The sequence below is a fragment of the Notechis scutatus genome, chromosome 4, assembly GCF_049901735.1.
Source record: "Notechis scutatus isolate UNSWTSFEM ecotype Mainland chromosome 4, rNotScu1.2, whole genome shotgun sequence".
In the NCBI taxonomy this organism is placed as follows: domain Eukaryota; kingdom Metazoa; phylum Chordata; class Lepidosauria; order Squamata; family Elapidae; genus Notechis; species Notechis scutatus.
The window spans coordinates 106,508,912-106,536,029 of NC_142012.1; the positions used below are offsets into that span (position 1 = coordinate 106,508,912).

At 34.1% G+C, this 27,118-nt stretch overlaps 1 protein-coding gene across 3 annotated transcripts in view; it reads right to left on the bottom strand.

Moving 5' to 3' along the window:
- Positions 1-8,473: 8,473 nt before the first annotated feature.
- PTPRE (protein tyrosine phosphatase receptor type E) overlaps positions 8,474-27,118 on the bottom strand; it is a 132,419-nt gene continuing 113,774 nt past the window's right edge. For 2 of the 3 annotated variants that reach the window (XM_026670692.2, XM_026670694.2), the window contains 12 exons: positions 26,007-26,104; positions 24,759-24,878; positions 23,388-23,551; positions 21,906-22,041; positions 19,807-19,956; positions 19,068-19,161; positions 18,785-18,861; positions 17,454-17,588; positions 16,668-16,793; positions 15,567-15,718; positions 11,575-11,710; positions 8,474-10,160 (listed from right to left, as the gene is read on the bottom strand). In XM_026670692.2, coding sequence (XP_026526477.1) covers positions 10,086-10,160; positions 11,575-11,710; positions 15,567-15,718; positions 16,668-16,793; positions 17,454-17,588; positions 18,785-18,861; positions 19,068-19,161; positions 19,807-19,956; positions 21,906-22,041; positions 23,388-23,551; positions 24,759-24,878; positions 26,007-26,104 — 1,463 coding nt within the window. In that variant the 3' untranslated portion in view covers positions 8,474-10,085. The remainder of the gene's footprint in view (positions 10,161-11,574; positions 11,711-15,566; positions 15,719-16,667; positions 16,794-17,453; positions 17,589-18,784; positions 18,862-19,067; positions 19,162-19,806; positions 19,957-21,905; positions 22,042-23,387; positions 23,552-24,758; positions 24,879-26,006; positions 26,105-27,118) is intronic. The other variant, XM_026670693.2, reaches the window with a different exon arrangement.

Sequence of the window (27,118 nt, forward strand, 5' to 3'; positions counted from 1 at the left end):
TTTGACAATAGTAATACAGTACATGGGGAAAGGTCTCATCAAGAAATTGCAGTTAGTGCATAACCTAAGACCATGTTGTCTCTGGAAGAACAAAGTATTTATTAAAAGCACTGCACTGGCTGCCAGTTTGCAGGTGAAATACTAAGTGCTTGTTTTTAGTGTTACTGAAAATACTGCAAGGAGGGACAATCAAGAATGATTTGCAACAGGAATGGAGAGCCTTTGGCTCTCAGAGATAGGACGAAGAGAATCAGGCCTATCCTTTGCTAGATAAAAGGGGATAAAACCCCAGTCTCTGAACTCCAGTAATAGGACAAAAAAAAAAAAAACAACTGAAAACTTGTTATACTTGTATGGCAAATATAAAAAGATACCATTGACTGAAAGACTCTGTTCCTGCGACTCAGGAGAGGTGGAGACTGTGGGTCACATACTCCTTCAGTGTTCCTTTTACAGAGAGATTCAGGAAAAAAAATATTCTTCCAATAATTGCTAGGGATCCTGGCAGTTCCAGCCCTGCTTATCTCCAGTGGCTGCTTAAGGATGAAGAGTCCATAATTATAGTGCAGGTGGCTAGATTCTGAGCAGTAGCACTGAGGATTCATCAGAAACAGGTGTCTAATCCACCATGGCTATTTTACAGAACAAATGTGGGAAATCCTTTGTGCTGCTAATTCCTTTCCCTTTTAGTATTAAACTGACAACGGGCCAGTTTATGGAGTGTAATTTTAGTATAGTTAGACCATGTATAATTTACAGACTGGATTTATCATAGATTTTAGTTATTTGTTATTTTATACTAGAATTTTAATTGTATATTTACTGAGTGTTTTTATTTATTCTGGTCTCTGATTGTAATAAACTGAACTGACTCAAGTAATGGGATTAAAAAAAAACAAGCTGAAAACTTAAGTGGCATCTTTTTGTACCTGTCTGTCACTAAATAAAATCAACTCAAAAATCAAGGAATTATTTATTTATTCAAATAGATTTCCCTCTTTCTGTTGATGCAACACCCAGGGCATCTTACAGAAGTGCTTTAAAATATGCAATGGTCTACCATTTCAGGAAAAAAGATTGTATGTAGAATTCTGCTGTGACTTTTAAATAAGTAGAACTTTAGAGAAACATTAGATGTGTGGCATTTGTTGTAAAGAAGAAGAAAAAACACTGCCCAGAAAGATTACATTAGTATTTGTATAATCCATTGGGATAATCATAGAAAAATGATTACTTTTATTCAGATTTAGAATAAGTATGTGTGTTCTAAATGAATTATTCAACTACTATTTTAAATTAAATATTATACTTAAAATGCTTCATTTAACACACTTTCTTTTGTCAGAACAGAGGTCTGTGTAAAATAACCAGATTTTTAACAGCTTGGCAAAGTAATTTAAACAAGAGGTTTTACATTCTTTCTAAAATTGCAATATTTAGTTTAAATGAGCAAACAGGAGTGGAATTAAATTAAGAGATTTAAGGAAAGAAATACAGCCTGAAAATAAAATGAAGCCTTGTTCTTGCATTGGAATTATTAGATTTGCAGTCTGCATATACAAATAATTCAGCAGCATTCGCTGAATTATAAATACTGTACATCGAGATCAAATTATAAATGTAATAAAAGAAAATAGCATTATGTTACATACATACAACGTTCTTGACATAAATTAAATAGGGTTTAGCATGTACATAAAAGATTCAGTAGCAATACATTACAAATTACAATGCCTAAAGTAAACATTTCAAACTACTGGAACAAAAAGGTTCAACCCCTTTTTAAAATAGATTCATAAACGTCCTTTTCAAAATGATCAATACGATAGGCATTTTTCTTTAGAGCGTTTGTAATTTAGGTATTAAGCATTAACAAGAATCCTTTTCCACATTAATTTCTAATGGTTATTGTAGATATGAGGCTATATAAAGCATGTATACCACTGAACCAAGGCTGCCTTCTGAATTTTCTGGGCTGTGTGTCACAGATGGCAGTATGCTTGTACATAAATGTAAAAGAACCATAGATACACATTGTGAAACATTCTCATCAAGCACAAGAAATAGAAAAGCCCCATCCAGGTATTTCACTGCAATTCAGAAGAGCTATGATGATATAATGATGTGCATGTATGATTCTCAACATCCTCAAGCATTTGGTGCTTCCAAATGCATTTGTGTATTGCAGTGATTTGAAAGCCTATTTTATGTGCATAGAGTACTTTCTGTAATGTTGGTTATAACCCAACTCACAAGCTGTAAATGTAGTTTTGGATAGGATGATAAATACACTTACAATATCACTGTAAGCAGGCATACTGTAGCACTTGCTTACACTTCCATGATCCTCACCATTTTTTTTTACTTTACTTATACTTAGAAAAAATACCTGCATATAGCTATACCAATCCTTTCCTGGCATTACTCCAAATAAGACCTAGTGAATAATGGAGATACTCAAAAATTAATCTGCAACCTTTGCAAGTTCAGGATAAAGTTATGAAGAGATGTTAAAATCTTTCTATAGACTGCTAGGAATAGAGGCCAAAGTGCCAAAGCTATCCTTAAGACAAAAGTATTCAATGGAACCCTTTTCTTCTTTTTTGTACTTGGGAGGGTGCCTTGCCTTCTATTCATTCTTGATTCCCTGTAGTTTTCTTGGCAACATCTTTTGGAAGTACGTAGTTTGCTACTGTGTTCTTCCTAGGTCTGAAAGTGACTGGCCCAAAGTCATACAGTTCACTTTCTGCCTAAGATGGGTCTAGAATTCAGTCTCTAGCCAGGTGCCTTAGCCAAATGCATCAGTGATTCTCTTTCTTCTTCATAAATCATCTCTAGTGTGATTTGGAATAATACCTGATTAAAGTTTCTTTCTTAAAGAGAAAACATGCATTTGTTTACTTTTTCTGCAGCAAAGATTAATTGACTGGCTAAAGTGGACTCAGAGCTGGGCAAATACAGATTTAGGCTACCCAAGTCTCACAACAGTACCAGACTAAATTAATCTAAGTTAATTTAGTAACTGACTGGTACAAATCCCATGGAACATTTCTCTGAAGCACATCTGTAAGCAGCCAAGTAGTAACTCAAAACTGGGTTTCTTTGGCATCATGCCAACTTGTTTACATGCAATTGTGTATGTTATGAGAGCTATTCAACAGTTTTTTAAATAGTAGCTGTTAGTCAAGACTGCCCATCCCTCGTTTCAGGCATATATAGAATATGTCCTTATGTTTTGCATTGAAAGAGTATTTAAAAAGCAATTTATAATCTTTTTTGGGGTCAGCTAATTAGTTAGTTAATAACTTTTTAAATAGTAGCTGTTAGTCAAGACTGCCCATCCCTCGTTTCAGGCATATATAGAATATGTCCTTATGTTTTGCATTGAAAGAGTATTTAAAAAGCAATTTATAATCTTTTTTGGGGTCAGCTAATTAGTTAGTTAATAACTTTCTCCTTAATGAACTTCTGATATATTGTTGATGAATATAGGATTTTTTTAGATACACAGTTTGAAATAAATGGCTTTAATGTTTCTAGTTGTTCACATGTCCCAAGTTAAAACAGGAACTTAAAACTTTGGTAATCAGTGTCTATTACTACATAAGACAAAGTCAATCACATAGTGACTGTTATGCAGATCAGAATACATAATTTCTAATCTTTATTTGGCATTTATTAATGATGTTTCATTCAGTGTAAAACAGGGCTGTCAAACTCCTGGCCCACAGGCCGGATGAGTCACATGCTGGCCACGCCCATGCCTGGTTTAGTGAAGGGGGGGGAAATCCCGATACATCATGTGATGCCACTGTGACGACGTGAGTTTGACACCCCTGGTATAAAACAAAGCATGAAAAATATTGCATGCTATATGAAGTATAGTATCCTGATCTGATTAAAAATTTCTGAACCCCAAATTAAATTCTCTAATACTTCAATACTTCAACCTTGTAACTTTTCTATTACAGGTAGTCCTTAACTTTTTAGTCACAGTTCAAAGTTACAATGGCACTGAAAAAAGGGGCTTATGACCATTTTTCATATTTAAAACCGTTGCAGTATCCCCATGGTCATGTGATCAAAATTTGGACGCTTACAACTAGTTCATATTTATGAAGGTTGCAGTATCCTGGGGTCATGTGATCATCTTTTGCAACCTTCTGACAAGCAAAATCAATAGGGAAGTCAGATTCATTTAACTATCTTACTGCTAACTTAACAACTGTAATGATTCACTTAACAACTTTGGCAAGAAAGGTCATAAATGTGGCAAAACTCACTTAACAAATGTCTCACTTAACAACAAAAATTTTGGGCTCAATGTGGTTGTAAATCTAGGACTACCTGTATTGTTAGATTCAGAATTATTTTTTTATACAGAGAAATATTGGCAACAAATGGAATTACACAGAACCAAATAAACTGGACAATATCCAAGAAAGAGTATTCTGTTAAATATTCTGTTTCCCCACCTCTCATAGAATCCAACATAATTATTTAAAATCAGCTATTGCAGAATAAATTTCATGTGTTACGAGAGTTTATTTGGATTTATATTTTGAATTACTACCTATATTGCACTAACTGGAAGTATTCTGTTGTTTGCTTGCAGACATTTTGTTACTTGAATAGATGACATCTTCAGTTCTAGAATAAGTGAGGTTGCTCTCTATTTATATACAGTAGTTTTCATACCATTCAGAAGAGACAATAAAAAAGAAACAAAAAGACCAAATACCTCTTCAGTAGCAATCAGCAGGGATAAACACCAGGATTAAAACCAGACAAACAATCAAGCAATAAAAAATGACCTAATTTTTTTTAAGAATATAGTGTGTATTTTAAGAATGTACCAAGCAGAATTCAATTGGAAGTTATGTATTATATTGAATGTTATAATCTTAAAGGTATACATTGAAGTTTAAATAAGAGTTGAATTGATAAAATTAAAAGATATAAAGGTGTCATACTCCAATTAGTAGCTACAGGGGAAAATCTGTTTAATGAGAAAAGATAATATGAAATTGAAACAGGACAGACAAAAGTATAAATATAATGATTTGAATTTAGATGAGATAATCAAAATAAAGTTGAGAAAATTAAAAGAGGGGGAAACTACGTAGAAAATGTAAAACAGTAATAAGATATGGAATAGAACACAAAAATGAGCATGAAATTGAGTTTGTGTCTGTATGAAGAAGTGATAACCCAGAGACCATGCTATTTTCAAAAAAAGATGTTTTATTTGTATTATTATTTTTTTGTGAAAACCCAAATAAAATTTTCAAAAAAAAAAAAAATGACCTAATCAAGGAACTACCAATTCAGATTAACAGAGTTGGAAGGGACCTCGAAACTCGCAGCCCACAGCCTGGATGTGTCAGGCGCTTATCACATCCAACCCCAGTTTAACGAAGGAAAAAAAGTCACGATACATCACGAGATGACATCATGACATCTCAAGTTTGACACCCATGTTGTAAGTCATCTAGTCCAACCCCCTCCCCCCAAAAAACAGGAGATCCTACACCATTTCTGACAATAAACAGAACTACAAGGGGGAAAAAATCCCACCAACACTGATTGTATTGTATATAACATAGAAACTCTACTCCCTTCTAGCACTGAAGATGTTATCTACCTAGGCAGAAAATGAAATATCATCAAGCACAGAATTAAGATCAGACAGAACAAGTACACAGTTCAACCCTGAGCTGCAGATAGTCTCCTCAGTTAAAAGCAGTCCTTTTCATTCATGGACCTTATGTGCATTTTTGACAGATTTTGTTTCTATATTATTTTATAGAATAACAGTTCTGGGTTTTTTTTTAACAATGAGGCATATGTCTACAACATGCAGGATTTTTCTCAGTTTTTAATGGGTAATTTAAACACAATGTGTAATGCTGTCTCTTAAATGATTCACATAGGTGCAGTTATGTTATAGAACTTTCCAAATGTGGTTTCCGCCAAATGTGTTAATTTTTCCAGCAATGATACAATCATTAATGTTTGAGTAGGAGATAAAGTACTATACATCTGGTGGTGCCAGTGTATATAGGAAGCAGCAAGAACTCACTGGTATGGTACCGATAAAGAAGAATATTTGAAGCCCAGGGTTGGAATGAGGGGTCTTTGGTGCTCTCTCAGCATGGTTGTTTTCTTGCAGATGTTTCATTATTTAAATTAGGTATCATGTGTGCTAGTAAGAGTGCTAGTAAGGCTCCCTTACTAGCATTGATGATGTTACCTAGTTTGGATAATGAAACGTCTGCAAGAAAACAACCAAGCTCAGAAAGCACCAAACACCCCTCACTGTTATGGGCATGGATGAATAAACATGAGCCAGTTGTAGTAGCCTGGAAATATCTAGAGATATGAAGTAGATGAGGGGTGTCAAACTCAAGATCCATGGGCCAGATCTGGCCTGCGGGGTACTTAGATCTGGCCCATGGAGTTGTCCTCGAAACAGCGAAGGACTGGCCTGCAGTGCTTCTGCCAGTGAAATGGGCTCCCCAGCTCTGTTTTCAGCTGCCATGCCTCCTGCAATCCTCTGCCAGCGAGGGGTCCTCCCAAGCTCTGTTTTCGCTGGCAGAGGGTTGCAGGAGGCCATTGCAGCGGAAAACAGAGCTTAGGAGCCCGTTTTCACTGGCAGAGCGCTCAGGCCACCACAGATGCCCCCAACCCAAGTGACATTGAGCTGGCCATGCCCACCCTGATCACATGGACCCTGGCTCCCTGAGGTCAAACACAACCCTGATGTGGCTCTCAATGAAACAGAATTTGACACCTCAAAAGTAGATTAAACTGGTGACTGTTTTATATAAAGTTGTAAAGTTTCTACTGTATTTGGATAGATCCATAGGAAGGAACTGAGGAATCAAGATGGCTGAAAGATATTTATTTCATTCAAGATTTCAAGTTGCTTAAATAATTTCTGATGTTAATCTCAGGTCCACATCCTATCCATAATCTATATAAGATGAACCTTTTACAAAATAATAGCTGGGACAAAAAAAAAGTCAGGGTTAATTTCTATTTAACTCATGTAGAAAATGTTTGATATTTCTAAGGTTGCTAGAAGCATTTTCCAAAGCAGCTTATGAAATTGTTCATCTTTTGGACTCAATGAATTTTCATCTATATCAAATTGGAAAATTTATTTTTCTAAAGTTTTTAAAAATTCTATCAGATACTAGTATAGAAAATTTGCTCAATATTTCTTAACAACATAACACTTTTTGAGGTTAGAATTGTTAATATAAGTCACTTCATAAAATGATTCCATATGTGCATACAACTGTATGTATGTAAGATTTTTTCCCCAGATGTAAGCAGTTGTCCTTAAAAACAATATCTAAGCTGCTAACATAAACAGTTTAGCAATCAAAAGTAATTGGTTTGATATGGAAATTTTGTTTATCTTCTGGGTTACTAAGTATTCATTTTTCCTTTCAGAAGTAATTTAAAAGTATGTAGAATTACAAAGAACAATAGTTAAAGTAGAAAGATCATTTTGCAATCTACATAATTTTAATAAGGCATTTATAATTCATAAAACAACCAGGCAAGCCAGATCTATTGCATGTTATATAGACATTTGTATATAAATTTATATAAATTATGTTTGTGCTTTTAGATATATACCTTTTAAAACATGGGGAAATAAAATGTTCTATTTTTTTACTTCACTGTCATCCTAGGTTTTTTTGACACTTTAGGTATGATCCATATTTCTGCAGAGCAAAGTTTTTATGAGTTGCTCCACAGAGGAAGGAATGGGTGGACATTTCTAAGAATATTTCCATCTTTATTCTTACTATTCCCTACATTGTTCCAGAATATTTTAAAAAAATGTATGGGGAATGAAAAACTATAAGGTAGAAAGTATAAAAATAATTTATCTTCTTCCTTCTTGTAGCAGCCTCTGCTATTTCCTGAAAATGGTGGAGTTAATCATAATTGGATCCAGGCTTATGCTATTTTGTTTTTCTTGTTTGTCTTTGCTAATATCAAGAAAACGTTTCATCTGTTGTAAGAACTTTGAAATCTTGCACAAGTCAGTAAGATGGAACTATAGGGTACAACTTTTATACAAGTATTATCAACATGATTGGGTTTTGTGCTTTTTAGTACATGAGTGTTTGCACGTGGATAGCCCACCCAGAACACCTGTAGGTATTCTGGTATCTACATGGTGCTTATAAGTTCTAGATTCATGTAGGCCACATTACAATAGAAATAAGACCTTTGCTCATTTTAGAACTACATATGCACTCTGGTGATAAGGAGCAACGGTATATTTGGGGATACAGTGCAGGGAATTGTTATTTTATTAATGTGCTTTGTATACCAAAAGAACTCAAATAATTAAGGGCTTTACTGTGAATTGAATATTGAATATTTGACATTCAAGTTAAAAATGATAGCTGTTTATTAGCTTTAGTAGCAAATGATGAATTAATTTAGCTTGCTTACTAAAGAGATACATTTTTCTTTATATAAATGTAATTTCTGGCTTTATAGCTATTTATGACAACAAAACAAAATTTCTTGATACAAAATAGTATCAAATATTGATCAGCTGCTTTGTAAGTTAAATATATTTTCTCTTAATTCAATAAAATGATGACTTAAAATTATATTTTTAGACTACTTAGTTAAATTTAAGAAACTCCATATTTACACTATGGTATTAATTGAGAATTTGCATTAAAACAGAATTTCCTAGAGTCCTATTTTTAAAAATATACATTTTTTTAAAAGTTTAAATTATATCTTAGTTGTTGCTTATGGAAGATTTGTGTTCCTCTCTATTCTAATTGTGCTTAATTATAAAGATCCAAACAGTACCAATAAGGCAAATGATTCTAATTGGTATTGATAAAATAAATATTTAGAATATTCTTATACTCTAGCACACTCTGTATATTATCTATCTCAGTGAATTCTCCACATTAATATTAGTGATGTTGTATGAGGATCAAATATGTTAATGGCCACAATAGCATCAACATAAGAAAACAAGAAACAGGTATAAATCTTATTGAAATGAAGACTGAATAATTTTTTCTGTCTATCATAGAAAGCTCATATTCCTTTCAGTCTGGTTGGTATAATATCTTTGTGGTGTAATTATTAAATGATGCTTGCTTTAAATAAAATATTGTTCAATGATAGCAAGATGATTTTTAGCTCTAAAAATGTACTCCTTTTCCTTTTTTATATAAATATTAGGGACTATATACAATAAATAAAAATATATAATTTCAAACAACATTAGAGATGAATCACAATTTTTCATGCATTTAGGCAAATAATAGGAAAAATTCAGTCAAAATTAAAGAGATTTGGAGTTCTATTAATATATTTTGCTCTTACATGGGCTCAGAGTGATCAGCGGGCTGTTATCCAAGCCACTGACCAGATCTACATCAGTTTAATTTCAGAATCAGTGCTTTCAAACGTTTAACTGGACTCAGTCCCATTAATTTCAATGGGAAATATTTAAGCATATGCTTATTAAACCCACTGAAATCAGTAAGTCTTAAATATGCCTAACATAGGCTGAATTGTGCCTGTATTCACAACAGTATATACTGTATTGTATTGTACATGGGCCTCAGTTATTTAAAATTAAAACCAACAAAAACACAAAGCAATGACCTAGATAGGGTTGTTACACATGCAGACACAGTTTTTTGCAAATATTTCTTCAGCTGAATGAGTAGTCCAACATGCAACTATATTCTGTGTATACAGCTTTCCTCCTTTATCAACCAGTTGGGGTGAATATATTATCCTTTCAAAACTATACAAATCCCATAAATCAGCTCTTTCCTTTTGCCACCAAACAGCTGACTAGAAGTTTATTTTATTGTATGAAAAGAGTCTGTGCATACTCCTTTGGATCAGGGTTGAAGCTTATTTGAGTCAGACATACACCTGAAGACACATTCAAAGCAAAACATACATAATCATATGTACATTTAGAAGTGTTTTTTTAAAAAAATGGAAATAAATTAACATGATTTACAAATCTTTGTACAGATGATTAAATTTTTAAAAAATGGCAGGCATTTTCACTTGAAATTGGCATAATCAGAAAATATATCAATGAAATCTTGTACCACTTTGTAGCAGAATTCATACTGTTCCTGCAGGTGCAAAAAAAGAGACATTATGTTTGAACTCTGTTGAACTGGAATTAACTTCAAAAGTAGAATCATGATAAAATATCATACAAATAAAATGTTTTTCACTTTTTGTTACATGTTTCAGCACAAATACCTATCAAGTGACACTGCCTAGACTAAAACTACTATGTGTAAAACAATGAACAAAACAATTATTTCCTTTGAAGAACTATTTGAATGAGAAATGAATCCTGGTACTTTTATGTTTTCATTAATATAAATGTATTTTCAGTTTATTGACCTACATTTGAGCCTTTTAATGCAAATTCACTACTCACTTTAGAACAAGTTTTCACAGAACAAACAAAAGACCAGTTCTAATTTTTGCTGCTGGCCAGGATAAAAACTGATTAGATGTTTTAATCCTTTCTCTTATTCATAACTGGTTTCCAGCTCTTTTTGAGCATGCTAGCAAAATAAGGGAACCTAAAATTGTATCCTAACATAACCTCTTAGGCATTCTACAACTGGGTATTTTTACATTGGGGAGGAATTTTGAGGTAATTTTTACAGGTACTGTTGTGGCCTGTCAGCTGCCAGCAGAGCTGGTGGCAGACTGGGACAGTTAGGAGGTTGGAGAGGAACTTGGGCCAGTCCTGGAGTCTGGGGAAGGCTCTCATGGGTGCTCTGTGTCGGTGGAAGAAAGGGGCCAGGGCCGTATGACATTTATCAGCTGCCTTCGGAGTTGGAGGTTAGCAGGGAAGAAGAACAACTGGAGCCAGTTCCAGATGCGTGCATGCACAGAGCTGTCAGGAGAAGGGAACAACTAAGGAACTGGAGTCAGAAGAAAAGCCACAAGTGGATACTGAATGGCTGCTCCCATATGGAATAAACAGGAGCAAAAGGGGAGGGGTGTTTACAAGAGACAATTAGTTCACTCACTATTGTGAAGATTTGCTTATCTGAGTTCATGGCTCACAGAGATTCTGTGTCAAGTATTTCCTTTTACAGCATTGCGACTGGAAGCTTTTCGCCTGGCAACTATCCAAGGACTGATAAGGTCTGTTTGTGCAGTTAAACCTTGGAAGGCTATTTGCTGGAACTTTTCTGGGTGTGAATGTCAGGCATTCACATTAACCAAATAAAAATGGGGTTTTTTTGGGACAAGGAGTCTATTTTGTGATTCTGTCCAGCCTGGGTCAGAACAAGTACTCCTCAATTTACAACGGCAATTGGGAATTTCTGTCATTAAATGATATGGTCCTAATGTGTGACAGCATTGGTTAGTAATCCCTGCAGTCATGGTTACCATCATCAACTGAGGCTCAGTCACTGTGCTTGAGCAAACCAATTCTATTGTATGAATATAGATAAAGCCTCTATTTTACTCTAAAAATATTAGTGCCATATAATAAATTGTGGTGAAGCAACCTACCAGTGTTTGCACCATATGAGGTCTTTGCAGCCGTAAACTTTTCACAGCTTGAAATACATCTAAGAGCCCCTCAGCTTTAACTCGCTCCAAAATATTGCTGAGTGCTATGAATGTACCTGTTCTTCCAGCTCCAGCACTACAAGACAAAGACAAATAAGTTGGTCTATCATATGCAGAAAAATAAAACATACATGTAGAATTGAATCTCTGCTAATATAAATAGGCTTAATTGTCTCTATAGTTGTTTGCTTCTTCAAGAGAATCAGATATGGAATTCATTTAGCAGATTTGCTTAATTCATAGAAACAATATACAGATTTTATAGAACCTTCTTCCTGTTACTGTAAAAATAAGCTTTTAAAAAAATTAAACTTTAAAACTGTTCAGGGAGTGAATGCTGATGTTATAGTTACTTTTTTATAAACAAAATTTTCTCTGGAGTGCATTTATCCATCCATCAAGATACAAAGGAAGTTTCACTTGCAAAATGGGAAGGGATAATTATTTCAGAGTTGATTGAGAGCGTTCTTCAACTTTGTAGAACAATACAGGATTAGGGATTGGGTTATTTCAGAGTGGTTTGGAAAAAAAACACCAACTTTCACACACTTCTTGAATTGTGTCTCAATTTAGCTTGTGTAAACTGCTATGATAGACTGTTTAGTAGATCCCAGGAAGATGGAGAGGGAAAGAAGACACTGACAAATAGAAATCCTTCATCCAGAGGAAAGGTAAGCATGAGAAAGAGGTTCAGAATAGCTCCACTGTATTTACATGAGGTATAACTGATCTGGATAATTGCTTTGGCAGGCTTTCAAGATTCTGTTACACTGCGGTACTTTGTTAACAATAAAAATCTTTTCCATACTCTATTTCAATATTGATAATTTATGAGCCTAAAGTGAAGCGTGAATTATAATTATAGTGAACAAGATTAAACAAAATACATCTTTAGGAATCTGAACAATTTATCCAGTAGAAGCAAAGGGATATTAAAGATTTGTTAACCTCATTTTTAAAATTCATCTGGACTTCTAGGTGTTCCAAGTGATAGGGCCTCATGCCCTATAGAATCCTTTATGGAATCATGTGTTAAAACAACTATAGAATTGTGAAGTGCTACACCACCACACCATGTGCATTTCATGCTATGATAGCATGATATCTATATCATGATAGCTCTTTTTCTAAAATTACACTTCTTTCATTTCTGATCAGCAATAGCAACTTGTGGGGTCCGCTATCCATGCTCTGGTAACCTCCAGATTATTTATTTATTTATTTATTTATTTATTTATTTGATTTGCCAATTGTTTACAAGATAATAAGTATAAATGTATACATAGTTGTGAATACATGAAATGGTTACATATAAGAAAAATAAAAGAATAAGAGAAACAATAGGACAGGGACGGTAGGCACGTTGGTGCGCTTATGCACGCCCCCTACAGACCTCTTAGGAAAGGGGTGAGGTCAATAGTAGACAGTCTAAGGTTAAAGTTTTTGGGGTTTGGGGAAGAAACTACAGAGTCGGGTAGAGTATTCCAGACATTGACCACTCTATTGCTGAAGTCGTATTTCCTGCAATCAAGTTTGGTGCGGTTTACTTTGAGTTTGTATCTATTGTGTGCTCTTGTGTTGTTATGGTTGAAGCTGAAGTATTCATTGACAGGTAGGACATTGCAATGTATGATTTTGTATACCATGCTTAAGTCAGACCGAAGACGGCGTAATTCAAGGTTTTCTAGTTCTAGAATTTCAAGTCTGGTGGCATAAGGTATTCTACAGCGAGTAGAGGAGTGGAGAACTCTTCTTGTGAAATATTTCTGGACTTTCTCAATTGTGCTAATATCAGATACGTAGTGTGGGTTCCAGACTGATGAACTGTATTCGAGTATTGGTCTAGCAAATGTTTTGTATGCTCTGGTTAGTAGTGTGATATTACCAGAGAAAAAGCTACGTAGGATTAGGTTAACAACTCTTAATGCCTTTTTGGCTATGTAGTTGCAGTGGGCTCTAGCACTTAGATCATTAGAGGTGAGTATTCCAAGGTCCTTTACAGAGCTTGGGTCATCAACAAGATCTTGACTATTCAGCTTGTATTTTATTTTCTGATTTTTTTGCCAATATGTAAGACAGAGCATTTATTTGTTGAGATTTGAAGTTGCCATTTGTTTGACCATTCGGATACATAGTCAAGATCTTTTTGTAGGGTAGCAGTATTGTCTGTGGTATTGAACAGCTTTACATCATCAGCGAAGAGAACGCAATTGCTCTTAATATGATCACAGAGGTCGCTTATGTAGAGTATGAAGAGAGTTGGTCCTAGAACACTGCCTTGGGGAACACCACTATTGACAGGTACTGGATTTGATAGGACGCTCCCGATTTTGACCATTTGTTGTCTGTTTGACAGGAATGCTTCTATCCAGTTATTCAGTTGTCCAGAGATACCATAGGATTTTATTTTTAGGAGTAGTTTGTCGTGTACCACTGAATCAAAGGCTTTACAGAAGTCTATGTAGATTGCGTCTATTGTTTTGCCCTGGTCGAGTTGTGTCGTCCATATGTTTTTGCAGTGTAAGAGTTGCAGATTACAGGATAGTTTTTTCCTGAAACCAAATTGTTTATTGGAGAGTAGGTTATTTGTCTCTAAGTGAAGGATGATGGATTGGTTAATAATTGATTCCATGACTTTACAGGTGACGCAGCATAAAGAGATTGGCCTGTAGTTTTCAACTAGGCTTGGGTCTCCCTTTTTGAAGATGGGGATGACTGTGGCTTGTGACCATAGGTTAGGCAAGGAGCTGGTTCTGAAAGATTTTTCAAAGATTATGCTTAGAGGTTTGGCTATGGCAGTGGATAGCTTTCTTAAGAAGTAGGCACATATTCCATCCGGTCCAATAGATAGAGATGGTTTTAGGTTGCGTATTGCTTTTTCAACATTGTCTTCTGTGAAATCGATATGTATTAGATCATTGTAGTTGTCTGTGGTTCGACTAGGAAATACTAGGCATGATTCATTGCTGTTTACAAATACTGAGCCGAAGAATGTGTTAAAGATGTTGGCTTTAATGGTGTCGTCGTTGCAGTCTTTACCATCAGGTCCTATCAAGGGAGGGATGGACCTTGAGTCTTTTAGTTTGTTGTTTACAAAATTGTAAAAAGCGCGGTGGAATTGGTGCTTAGAAGGTTTTCCTCTTGTTTAATGTGATAATTGATGCATTCGGTCTTTATCTGGTGGCATAGATTTTTGTATCGGTTTTGAAATTGGCAACGTGACCAGATTTGTTTTTCCGCCAGAGTGATCTCTTTTTGGATTGAAGTTTCCTTATTGATATGGGTAATCTGCTTTTTTGTTTTGTTTTGGGAGTTGTTGTTGGTACATATAGTTTGGATGACTCTTTTGACTTCAAGTAGAAATATGTTATAATGGTCTTCAACGGTATTGCATCCAGTGAATAGAGATTGCCAATCAAGGGATGAGGGATTACTCTGATTAATTAATGATTAATTAATGATTAATTAATGATTAATGATTACTCTGTTTTAATATGGTGCAAGTGATACCACCTCTGCGGAAAAAATTATAAGTTGATCACAAAGTAGGAACCAGACTTGAAATCAGAAGTTACATTACATTGTGCTGTTTTGTTAAGTCCATTGAGTCTTGTCAGTTTTTGGAACCAATTCACTGATGGTTATTTTTGTATCTCATAGTCTTTTATGGCTTGGGACCAGATTGTCTGAAGCATCATCAGTTTGTATATACACTTGCCATTATACTTACTCTCATCATTGGCCAATTCACCTGCTTCCCTATCCTGCAGCTGTAAATATTGTAAGTTGCAGCTGGAAAAAAGCTTTCTCACTGTGAAATGTTCTTCCAGGTACCTACTGCCTTTACTTCAGAGTGAAAGTCCTTGCTAGCTTTTTAAATTTAAAGTGCAAAAGAATATGAAGGGTGGGGGGGAATGCAAGAATGTGTTTACCTGCAGTGTACTGTAATGGGATGGTTTCCTGTTTGCTGTTGCTGTCTCTGAACAGCTGCAATGAGGTCAATCATACCTTTCCCTTCAGTCGGAATGCCTATCTCAGGCCATCCATGGAAATGAAACTGTCTAATAACTCTGCCTTGCTTCTCCTGGTTATTCAGAAGTGAGAAAGCAACACCTTAAGTTAACTTTAGTGATGGAAAGAAATAGTTTTAAATACCAAAGCCTCATCACTTTTCTGGGAGTAACTCCATTAGACATAGCAAAACTTACTGTTAAAAAGGTTGATAAAAGCTTTCAGAGTCAATTACATATTGCAACATTTCTATAAGCAGTGACAAAAATTATGCAATTTATATCAACCTTTTTGTCTTAACTGCTAATGTAATATTAGAAAATAGATTAAAAATACCATACCTATGTATGTGTATATATACATGTGTATGTGTATACATACATACACCCACCCACCCAGAGTTTCCATTTTTAACATTCTCCAGTGGTCTGAACAATAAATTGATGAATGGACGTTCTTCATAAATTTAAGGATTGAATAGAATCAAATGAAAGAAATATCTTGCACGCTTTAGACCAAGGAAACAATAATTCATATCTGTTGATTTGAAAAGGTTTAGAATTTAAACCTTAGTGCTGCTACACCATGCATACAAACATGTATATACTGTACATATATACATGTGTGTATGTATAATACAGAGAGAGAGAGAGAGAGAGAAGAATGTGTGGGTGTGTATGTATATGTGTGTATGCGTGCATGCACGCACAAGCATGCGTGTGTATGAGACATGACTTCATTTCAGAGTTCTGCAGTATACATCTTTCTTGTCTGCAAGATGTAACCAAGTCAACATATGAAACTTTCATTGTTAGCCAATTACAGAAGGGTGGGATCAAATTTCTGGACAGTGAAAATTTATCTGTTCTAATATTTGCTCCCTTTGCTTATTCTTGACAGAATACATTTGTTAAAATAAGATATTCATAACTATTTACCAGTCTGTTAAATATGATAAAATATATTTAAAACAACAGTAAATAAATCCAAAGTTTAAGAAGTAAGGAAATTATGAAGAATACCTGGTTGTGTGTAATCAAAAAGTCCCTTATGCTTATAGTATCAACAAGCAAGTCATTCTTAATATCAATGGTAATCTCGCCATAAGAAACAGAACCTTCTGATGGCCAATACTGAAAACATTTTTCCTGTAAAATTTAGAAACAGAAAAAAACAAATGATGCTTTCTGATTTCTTGTTGCTATCTAAGCTATGTCAATTATTTCTGGGAATGGTGATTTACAAATTAATTCCAATCTTCCCATCCACTTATATGGTACATAATAATATGTACTATATAATCCGAGTAATAGAGAGAATCACATCAAACTGATAATTAAGATAACACCATATATATAGAATTCTTCTTATTCTTTCCTTCAGAATAAGGAAATTGCAAGCGTTCACTACATCACTACATCTGAGTGCAGAACCACACTTCATTCCCACTGAATTTCCTGTCATTTGATTGTAACTGCCTCTGAATTATGATGACTTTTTTTGGACCCTGGCTATGGCACAAAGTATGACAATTAGATTTCTACATTCAAGAATATCCAGTTGCTACTTCACATGAGATTTCACGATTTATTGAACAGTTAAAATCCTGGTCAATAGCAAAAGCAACAATTGTACATCCACAGTCTCAGGACTGCAAAACATTTGCTAGGACAAATTCATGTTAAGCCTGTTGAGACACTACATTTTATAGATCAGTGTTAATGATATATATTCCTATACCCTTATTCTGTTTTTTTAAAAAAATTAATAACAAAATGTTTACAAGATATTGTACAAAATGCTCATACTTGTTCCCTTTCCAGCACTTCTGTAAGCATAACGATGGTGTGGCATTTCCACTCCCACACCATTCGCCAGAAGTCTTCCACAGTATGAGGAAGAGGTCCTTGAGTTGCAATGAAGTAATCCTTTTGGCGATAGCCCTGGACATAAAGAAATATTTTATCCTTTGACAATTGTTATCTAGATTCTTCCGACTGAAAGGAATTTTATATTAAATAGATCTATCAGAATAGAGATTTTCTTTAAAGTTCTAAAGGTCCTTCCAGTCCCATTCCCATTCACTCTGATCCACAAATCAAAGAAATTTGTTAAGCAAATTTAGCCCAAGTCTTCACTGAGGCTTTTGTATTGGACCAGTTTCAATGACTGAAAAGAATACATGTTGGAGGGTGACACCAGAGAAGGCAAGGGTTTGTTAAATTAATAAATAATGAGCTCTCTTTCATCTGAAAGGAGGATGTGAGAGGAATACCATTATGTTGACTAAGCAAGAAAACACACAATTTCTTCTAACAATAGTCTGTTGAGCTAGTAGCCACAATGGCCAAATTTAAACAATATGGTAGGAAGCCACAATTTACAAAGCACAATGGCTGGTTTCACAAAAGTCAAAATCAAACGAATTATTATGTTTACTGCCAAACTGTGTGGCTTTTTTCCCTCCAGTTTATCTTTGAGAAAAACATCAGAACCATAGAATAAGTGGAACCAGGGCAGTAAATGATTCCTCTCGTGTATATTTACATGTATTTAAAATGTCAAATTCATTAAATATAGATCATTTCTCAGTCATATGTGTAACGTTTTTTTTTTCATTTGTCCTATTAACAATACAATTAGATAGCAAATTTTGGAGATCTCTGTGGCTTCAGTCAAAGCATTTTGAGTATCATACTCTTTTATGAAGCTTAGAATATGAGAGTTTGACATAATGCACCATATGAATTCAATATTATGTAATAGATATTCATCTATTGTTGAAACACCAAGAAAAAACATATTCTTCACCAAAATAGAGAGAGAAAATTTGACAGCAACAAAGTTATCTAATTCGATTCTCAATTAAATAAAACAAATCCTGCCACAGTAAAAAGTAAATTAAACTTGGTTCTTATAAAAAAGCAAAGATGTTTGCTTCTTTATGTTGATATTTTAAATACAAAGTCTTTTTTAATGTTATTATGAGGCTCTAATTCCTTTTTTTTTAATTAACAAAAATTTATTAACGTATAGTAATGCTGAAGGTCATGTTCTTTTCTAGATGAATTTTAAACAAATATTTTGGAAATTAACATCTCTTACAGTATGTGCATTTTCTGTACAGAAAAGTACTTACATCTATAAAGGAAGCATTGATATAATCTGTATACTCCTGACCTCGTTTCATTGAAAGAATCACTCTGTTAAAATCATCTAGGGGACAAAAGAAGTAGATTTTGTAAAATTCTAAATATTTTATAATCAATAATAATATAAATTATAGTCAGCAGGCTTTTATAAAATTTAGCTATTTCAGTCTGCAATGCCACCTGCTGTTGCTTGTAAAACATTACAATATTCTCTCAGTTTTTGTCAATTAAGTTATACAATTTGTTTGAAAATACAATTTAATTTCTTACAAGGGATTATTTGGATAACTCTGGCTTTCTTCATATTTGCTGGCAGATTACCAGTTCTCATGTTTTCTTTCATTATTCGAACATTTGTTAATTTCTAAAACAAAAGTAAAAATTAGATAATAACTACAAATGAAAATAAAAAACTCAATGTGAGAAGAATAGTAACAAATTCAACCGAAATGTCTTAATCATTTTTTCTGAAAAATTCTGCTTGATTGACATGTTATATTATTACAATTGCACAGAAACTTTGTTACACATATATATAAGGAAACATTCTAAAAGAATGTTTTACTGAAATAATGTTTGTTAGTTATATTAACAGAGTAATTTTTCCTTCACCAATACAAGTGTATTTTTGGACAGGAATACTGAACATGACTATTTTTTCATATTTAACACTATAAATATACTTATGTACTCCCAATCCATTTATTTTCTTTTTCAAATATTTGCTTGGGTGAAGTTTTTGTTTTAATATTTTCCTTATGATGCTGCTTTCATTTTCATAGTACTTAGTTTAAATAAAAAAAAATTAAAAGCCTAGACATAAAAATCCCATTAATTTTACAATATTTTAGATATAAATAACATGACAGATATTGCAAAAAATAATAATCAAATAATTTAGGAGAAAAAAAAGTAATGTATTAAAAAAGAAGCACTGGGGTCAATCACCAAATTACATTTTAAAAGTGTGTTTTGTTGTCATATTTTATAACATTTTTAAGAGGCTTACTTTAAACTCTTCTTCCAATCCTATCTTAACAAGATTTGGTGTGGTGCTATTTGATGGCTGCAGGTGTTTTTCTAAGGAGGATACATCCAGTTCTGTGTCGCCATAGAGGTAGTATTCAAGTAAGGCTTGATATATGAAGGAATACTGCATCTGTAAAGAAATAGAACACTCTAAATCATGACCTTTGGAACATTTTTAGTTAAATAGAATTCAGCAACATTGTTTTAAAATGAAAGATTTCACTTATTTTTACAATGTGTACAGGTAGTCCTCAACATACGACCACAACTGAGCCCAAAATTTATGTTACTAAGTGAAACATTTGTTAATGACCATTTTACGACCTTTCTTGCCACAGTTGTTAAAATGATTCATTGCAATTGTTAATATAGTAACACGGCTGTTAAAATGAATCTGGATTCCCCATTGACTTTGCTTGTCAGAAGGTCGCAGATGGTGATCACATGACCCTGGGACAGCCACTGCAACCAACATAAATATAAGCATTCGAATTTTGATCACGTGACCATTGGGATACTGCAAAGGTCATAAGTGTGAAAAATGGTCATAAGTCACTTTTTCAGTGCCCTTGTAACTTCGAACAGTTCTAAATGAACTGTTGTAAGTCGAGGACTCCCTCTATAGCCTTTCCTAGTCCAAACATATTCTGGATTTGGAAATAATAAAATAAAGCTGAGAACAGGGCATTATAATCATATTTAGCAGTAAAAATCAAAATAAAATTCTGATTCATTAGTGGTGACATTCAACTAAACAGCACCGTTTTCACTAATTTTCAAAATACCTAGAATAGGGTTTATTTGTAATTCAAGGGGGAATTACATCAAATGGTGCTCCTCCTTAGAAGTCTGCCATCTGGCTTACAATCTATGAACCTCATGAGGAGGTGAGATCTGGAAAAGTCTCTCTCTATAGCAGAGATGTCAAATTTGCATTGTCACGGCAACGTCACGTGACGTATTATGACTTTTCCCCCCTTTGCTAAACCAGGCATGGATGTGGCCAGCATGTGACACATTCGGCCTGTGGGCTTCAAGTTTGACAGCCCTGCTCTATAGAACTGAAACAGGTGGATATATTCCATTTTCATTAGATATTGCTTGATGTAGTCCAGTATTATCCTGCAAAAGGTTTTTAAGGTGATAATTCACACCTTAAATCGAGCCAGGAACCTATTGGAAACCAATGCAACAAGTGCAGGATAGATATATTCTCATTGACAGGACTGATATGTCAAGAGTATTTTTAATTGCCTTGATGGTGTGGGCAGTTTTCAACCTACATATTTCATGCACGCCCACAGTCCTAGTGTGCATTGTTCCAAGATGCTGTTTGAGGAGCTGAATTTTCTGCAAAAGTTGCAAAAGAGGTTAAACTCAAACGTTTTAGACATCACTTGGTAGCCTGAAGTCTTAAATTCTACACCTGAGACTCAAAGACCGAGAGTGGTACTTACTTAATGCAATATAGCATGAATGTTCTCATAACAAAAACAAAATAAAAAAGAGGTCAGGTGATTTAATAAAAGCTACAAAAAAATAACAAGGAGATGAATATAATCCCCACCCCCATCTCCCATTTGATAGTCTTAGCTAGAAACAAGAACATATACAGAGGACTGTATCAATTCTTTTATGGCAAATATTTTCAGTGGGAAAAAGTGCTGTCCTCTGACTTTTTGTAAAAAAACTCCTATTTGCTATGATCAGATGCTGCTTTAACATCATTTAAATAGATGGTGATTCTTCTAAACACCAGGATATGATCATGTCAGCAGTGAGAAAATGAGATATATGTCAATTTTACAGATAAATACAACTGATTTAGGGAACAAGAACACTTGACGTATTTGAGACAGAATACAATATCAAATTAAATTGCTATGCAAATTCTTTTTGTTTCTCTGTCATTTCCAAAGAAAGATTTTAACAGTGAGAAGAAGAAAATGTTCACAATAAAAAACAACTTTTATTGATGAACATGCAAATGATTTTTATGGAAGAAGGTTACTATAGTTACTGGAAATAATATGTATGTATGTATGTATGTTTGTATATATGCATGTATGAATTACTTACATCTGTCTGAACCATCTGTGGACGCTGGCTACGAATTCTTGCCACAAACTCGAAAACATCGACTTTTTGTTCAGCATGCATCATGTCAATCATGGCATCTATTACTATGAATGTGCCTGTACGACCCACACCAGCACTTGGGAAAAAAACCACAGTTGCAACTCAGCAAAATACAGGGGAATAATGCATCTTACTACACACTGCAACAATATATCTTACTTCTGATATTATTGATTTTTCTTTATATTCTACAGCACCTACCTCTTAAATTAATAGTAAGAATACCAGCAATAGTCATAGAAGCATATCTAATTCACTGGGAGGCAAAGCTCACAGCAAAAATATAAATATATAGATTCAAAGTCTCTTAACTCTAAGGTCAGACATCTAACAAATAAGACATGAAATCATGCCTGAAGCACCTTTGGACAAAGACAAAGTGTACATCCAACTAAACACAAGTGAAAGCTCATATTTGAGCCTTTATTGTAGAAAAATATTATTTATTTATTAAATTGCCAATAGCTAGACCAATTTCTGGACTAATTTCAGACAGATTTCATACAAGAGTGTTGAGGAGCTACACAATTTAGGGGTAAATGTATTCACGGATGCATTTGTAAAACCCATGTTATATTTGTATGATTGTTTTGGTTGTTTTAATCCAGGCTGTCTGTTACTATGTAAGTAATCAGTTTGTTTATTTATTTATTTATTGGATTTTGTGATTTGGCAATTTACATACATACTTACCTACCTACCTACCTACCTACTTACACATCTACTTAGTTACCTACCTACCTGCCTACTTAATTACACACATACTCACTTAATTTACTGGATTTTGTAAACTGACCGAAATCTCATTACATTCACAGACAATCCTATTTAATCTACTGAACAACCACAAGAGGGAGTACAATTATCACAGATTGCTTTCTAAATTGCCATGGCAAATAATCTTCAGCCTTCCTTGAAAAGAAAAAGGCATGGCATCCTGTGCTAGGCAGTCTTTTCCTATGTATTAGATCAGCTACTTGTTTTTGCTTATGATATCATTGCAACTTCCTCCCTTCCTCTAATTCTGCCACTGCTCATTTTTTTAAGTGAACAATTGAAAGTTTATTAATGACGTGTTTTTATATCTGAATTTTGAAACTCAGCTTCCCTGAAATGTTCTTTCTACACATTACTATGCAGAAGACTGTTGAATAAGTTACTAAAATTAGTCTACAGGAGTCTATAATTTCCAAGTGTTATTTTTCCTGTATTTTTATATCCTATCTAAGCTCACTGTCTTGAAGTTGAGTTCAATTGCAACTGCCAGATTTCTGTGAATGGAAAAGTAGGTAGTTCCTGTTTGTCTTTTACACACCTTCCAATGTTTGTTCCATGGACCATCCTTTGGATTAGTCTGGCCTATTAATCCCACATCCTGACACAGATAAGGATAAACATCTTCAGTTCCACATAGATACGTACCTACAATGAACCACAATTGGTCCAGCATGTGCAGGATTCAATGATTTGACTTTCTTTAGGAATTTTAGCATTCCAATAGGGGTAAAAGGCACTCCAAAATCAGGCCAGCTGGTGAAATGAAGCTGAGTGACAAGTCTCGGAGCTTTACAGCCATCAGAAACCTGCTGAAGGTCCAGAAACAAAATATGAATACAATCAGTATATTTTCGAATGAAGTCAACCAATAGTTTAGTTACTTGTTCCTTGACTTTTTCCTTACTCTTCACAATGCACATTAAAGAGAACAATTAAAGAAGATATAAAATCAATCATGCACCAAAAGTATTTGTAAATTGCAACCACAGATTTATCTTTCCACAATGACATTACAACCTGGAATATTCTCCGGGTTAAATTTGTCAGGAAGCAATATTATACGCCGAGTTTAAAAAAATTATCTGAATTTTTTGTATTTTAATATATTGTCAAAACAATCATGATGCTGAATCAGACCCAGTAGCCAAGCTAATATAGCTAAGTCCCCACAGCGGCAAACCAGATATCCACAGGAAAAAATATGATAAATGCAGTATAACAATAGCAATAATATTTAGGCTTATATACTGTCCCATAGTGCTTTGCAACACTCTCTGGACAGCTTACAATGTAAGCATTATTTGCATATTGCTCTCGAACAATCTGTGCCTTCATTTTAGTCACCTCAGAAGGATGGAAGGCTGAGTTAATCTTGAGCCCTGTCAGAATCAAACTTCAAACTATGGGCAGAGTTTGCTTGCAATACTGCATTTTAACCAGTGTACCACCAAGGGCTCCCTGTATATCACATTCAGTAATATTTCTGCAAATTTGTTTGATTAAAGCCAAAAAAAAACACCACCTTCCCATAATACAGTTCCAGAGCAGGTAAAAGTACCTGCCCATAGTTTAAAATTCTATTTCATCTGATTCTATTCCTCTCATTTTATTGTTTATAACATTCTAAAAACATTATTATTGAAGAAGGCATAATTTATATTGTCATTTCTATGGGATTCCTTATGATGTCAACATAATTTGAATGTTATAGAAAGCATTAACTCAGTATAGCTATCTATGATCAATTACATTTGTTTGGAAATCATGAACTCCCAGAAGGGACTCCAAAAAAAAAAGGCACTAGAAGAACATTAGGCTCAAAGTATGCAGAGAATTTCAAATAAAATCTCAGCATGAATTCTAAAATAATATCAAGAAAATATAAGTAAAAGTTAAATAACTTGAGTTTGTAATCCTTGAACAAAAACATATAATTCCAGATATTCCTTATTCTAAAAAGAATGTGAGCAATAGATTATTTATATTTTATAGGAATAATAAGAGAAAATGAAATACCGGATGAATACAAAACTTTCGAATGGTGTAATCTACAAGAACTATACAGTCCTCCACAGAAACTCTGATATTTCCATAGGTCCAGCATCCTTGATCAGGCCAATACTGAAAACATTTGTCCTATATAAACGTTAAAACACAAACATATCATATCAGCGTTTTGTATGTTTCACCCAAACGGACAGTTTAAAAACAAACAATTATGTTGCAATTATATGGAAGAAGGAAGGAGCTCAATTCTGAAATTGAAACTAAACAGAACCATATAGAACCTAAATTATATTCAAAATAAGATCAGAGTAAGTTGTGAGGTAACATAGAATTAGCATTTGTTGAGATATAACTTTACCATCAACTATGTATGATTTTTCTACAGATCCATTTCTTCAACTCTGGGTCTATTTAGAACAGGGCTGTCAAACTTGCAGCCTGTGGGCCGGATGCGTCACAGGCTGGCCACGCCCATGCTCGGTTTAGCGAAGGGGAAAAAGTTGCGATATGTTATGTGATGCTGCCATGATGACATGAGTTTGACATCCCTGATTTAGAAGGTAAAAGAACTTAATGTAGTTTTGAATTAAAAGTTTAAGATATGTAATTTCTTATTTCTTTCAACAATATAGCCTACATGCACTCTTTTTTCTCTCTATGTGCCAGGAGAGATCATCCTTGAGCAACAACAACAAAAAAAATCATGCTTCATTTATTGGAAATCATTATTCTGCTACTTACTCTTATAGGTGTGCTGCAGGATGCAATTTTCATATAGACTTTAATCAATGTTACTCAAATACTAGCAATGATGGTAGAAGGAAAGTTGGGCCTTAAATGTACTACTAACAGAGTTCTGAAGCTATGAAATTGTAATTTTTCTAAATTTTGTCTATCAAACAGTACCAGGAAATCAGACAAAGAAAAATACGGTCAAATAATTTCAGATAATTTGCCCATACAACACACCAATTATTTTACACACACACACACACACACACAGAGAGAGAGAGAGAGAGAGAGAGAGAGAGAGAGTCTGAGGGGGAAAGATTCAGAAAAGAGACAGAGAAGACGTGAGCAATGTGAAAAAAATTATGTAAGGTCAAGTATTAAAATTACTGCAGTGCTGTACTGTATCAGAGACACTGATATTTTACTGACAAGATGATATAGGAAGTGGTTATGTTACTAATAGTTTTGTGGGCTATTGGACTGCTCCAAACCTGTTAGAGGGAAATAAACTTTAAAGTGTCTTACCTCTTTTCTCTCTTTCACATTTGTTAACATGACAATAGTTGCAGACTTCTGTTCCCATATCAACCTCCAGAAATCATTTACTGTGTCTTGTTTAGGACCTAGATATAGAAAACAACTACTGAATGAACAGTTATACAGAGCACAGAAAAATGTTTTTTATCCTATCTATTGAAAAGAATATCAAATTCTATAAGAAATGCTCAAAGAGGTTTCCAACATTCAGAAACTCCAAGGGAAAAAAACAAATTTAAATAGTACATATTAAAATTGAAATAAACAGGCCAACTGGGATTGGGATTTCACAATAAAAATGTTTCACTATCTCCAGCAAATAAACTATCCCTCTTTTTAATAAGAGAAACTCTACACTATTTTTATTATTTTAAAACACGTTCCTCCTGAAGCTTCAGGCTGAGGTATAAAGTGATGAAAAATTGTGCAGTGGCCCTGAATCCAAAGTTTATTCTTGCTAGTGAGGTGAATATATCACAAGGAAATTTTAATTGTAAAGACATATCTCCCTAATCCTTCATTCCTTAGAAATATAAAGTTTAATTGGCTCAAGCAAACCAATTCCTGCTTGCATTCCACTGCACTCTTCTTGTATCTTGATACAAAAATCTATACTCTTGCATAATTGGACAGTTACTTGCCTAGTCTCACTCAAAAAATAAAATGAAATGCAGTAGAAACAGTAGAATTAAAGAGATTTTGACATCTACTATAAATATATTTATATAATCCTCAACAGTTCATGGATCACATCAATCCCTTCTGTACATGTTTTCAAATTGGAAAATTGGATTAAAGACACACACATATACGCACCTTGTACCAAAAATGACACTCTATAGACAAATTATTATATACATTACATTAAATATTCAAGTATGTTGATATTCTCCTATTTACTTAGGACTCCCCCCCCAAAAAAAAAAACCCTCTACACCTTCATTGTTTTCCTGCAAACTATAACTTTGCTAAACATGGTGATGTAGTTATATTTGCCACATTAAAGTTTAACCCTAATCCAAACTTTTCATTTTTACTTTCTAATGATTCCTATTAATAACCAGTTTGGTAGTGATTAAGGAAACAGGCTAGAAACTGAG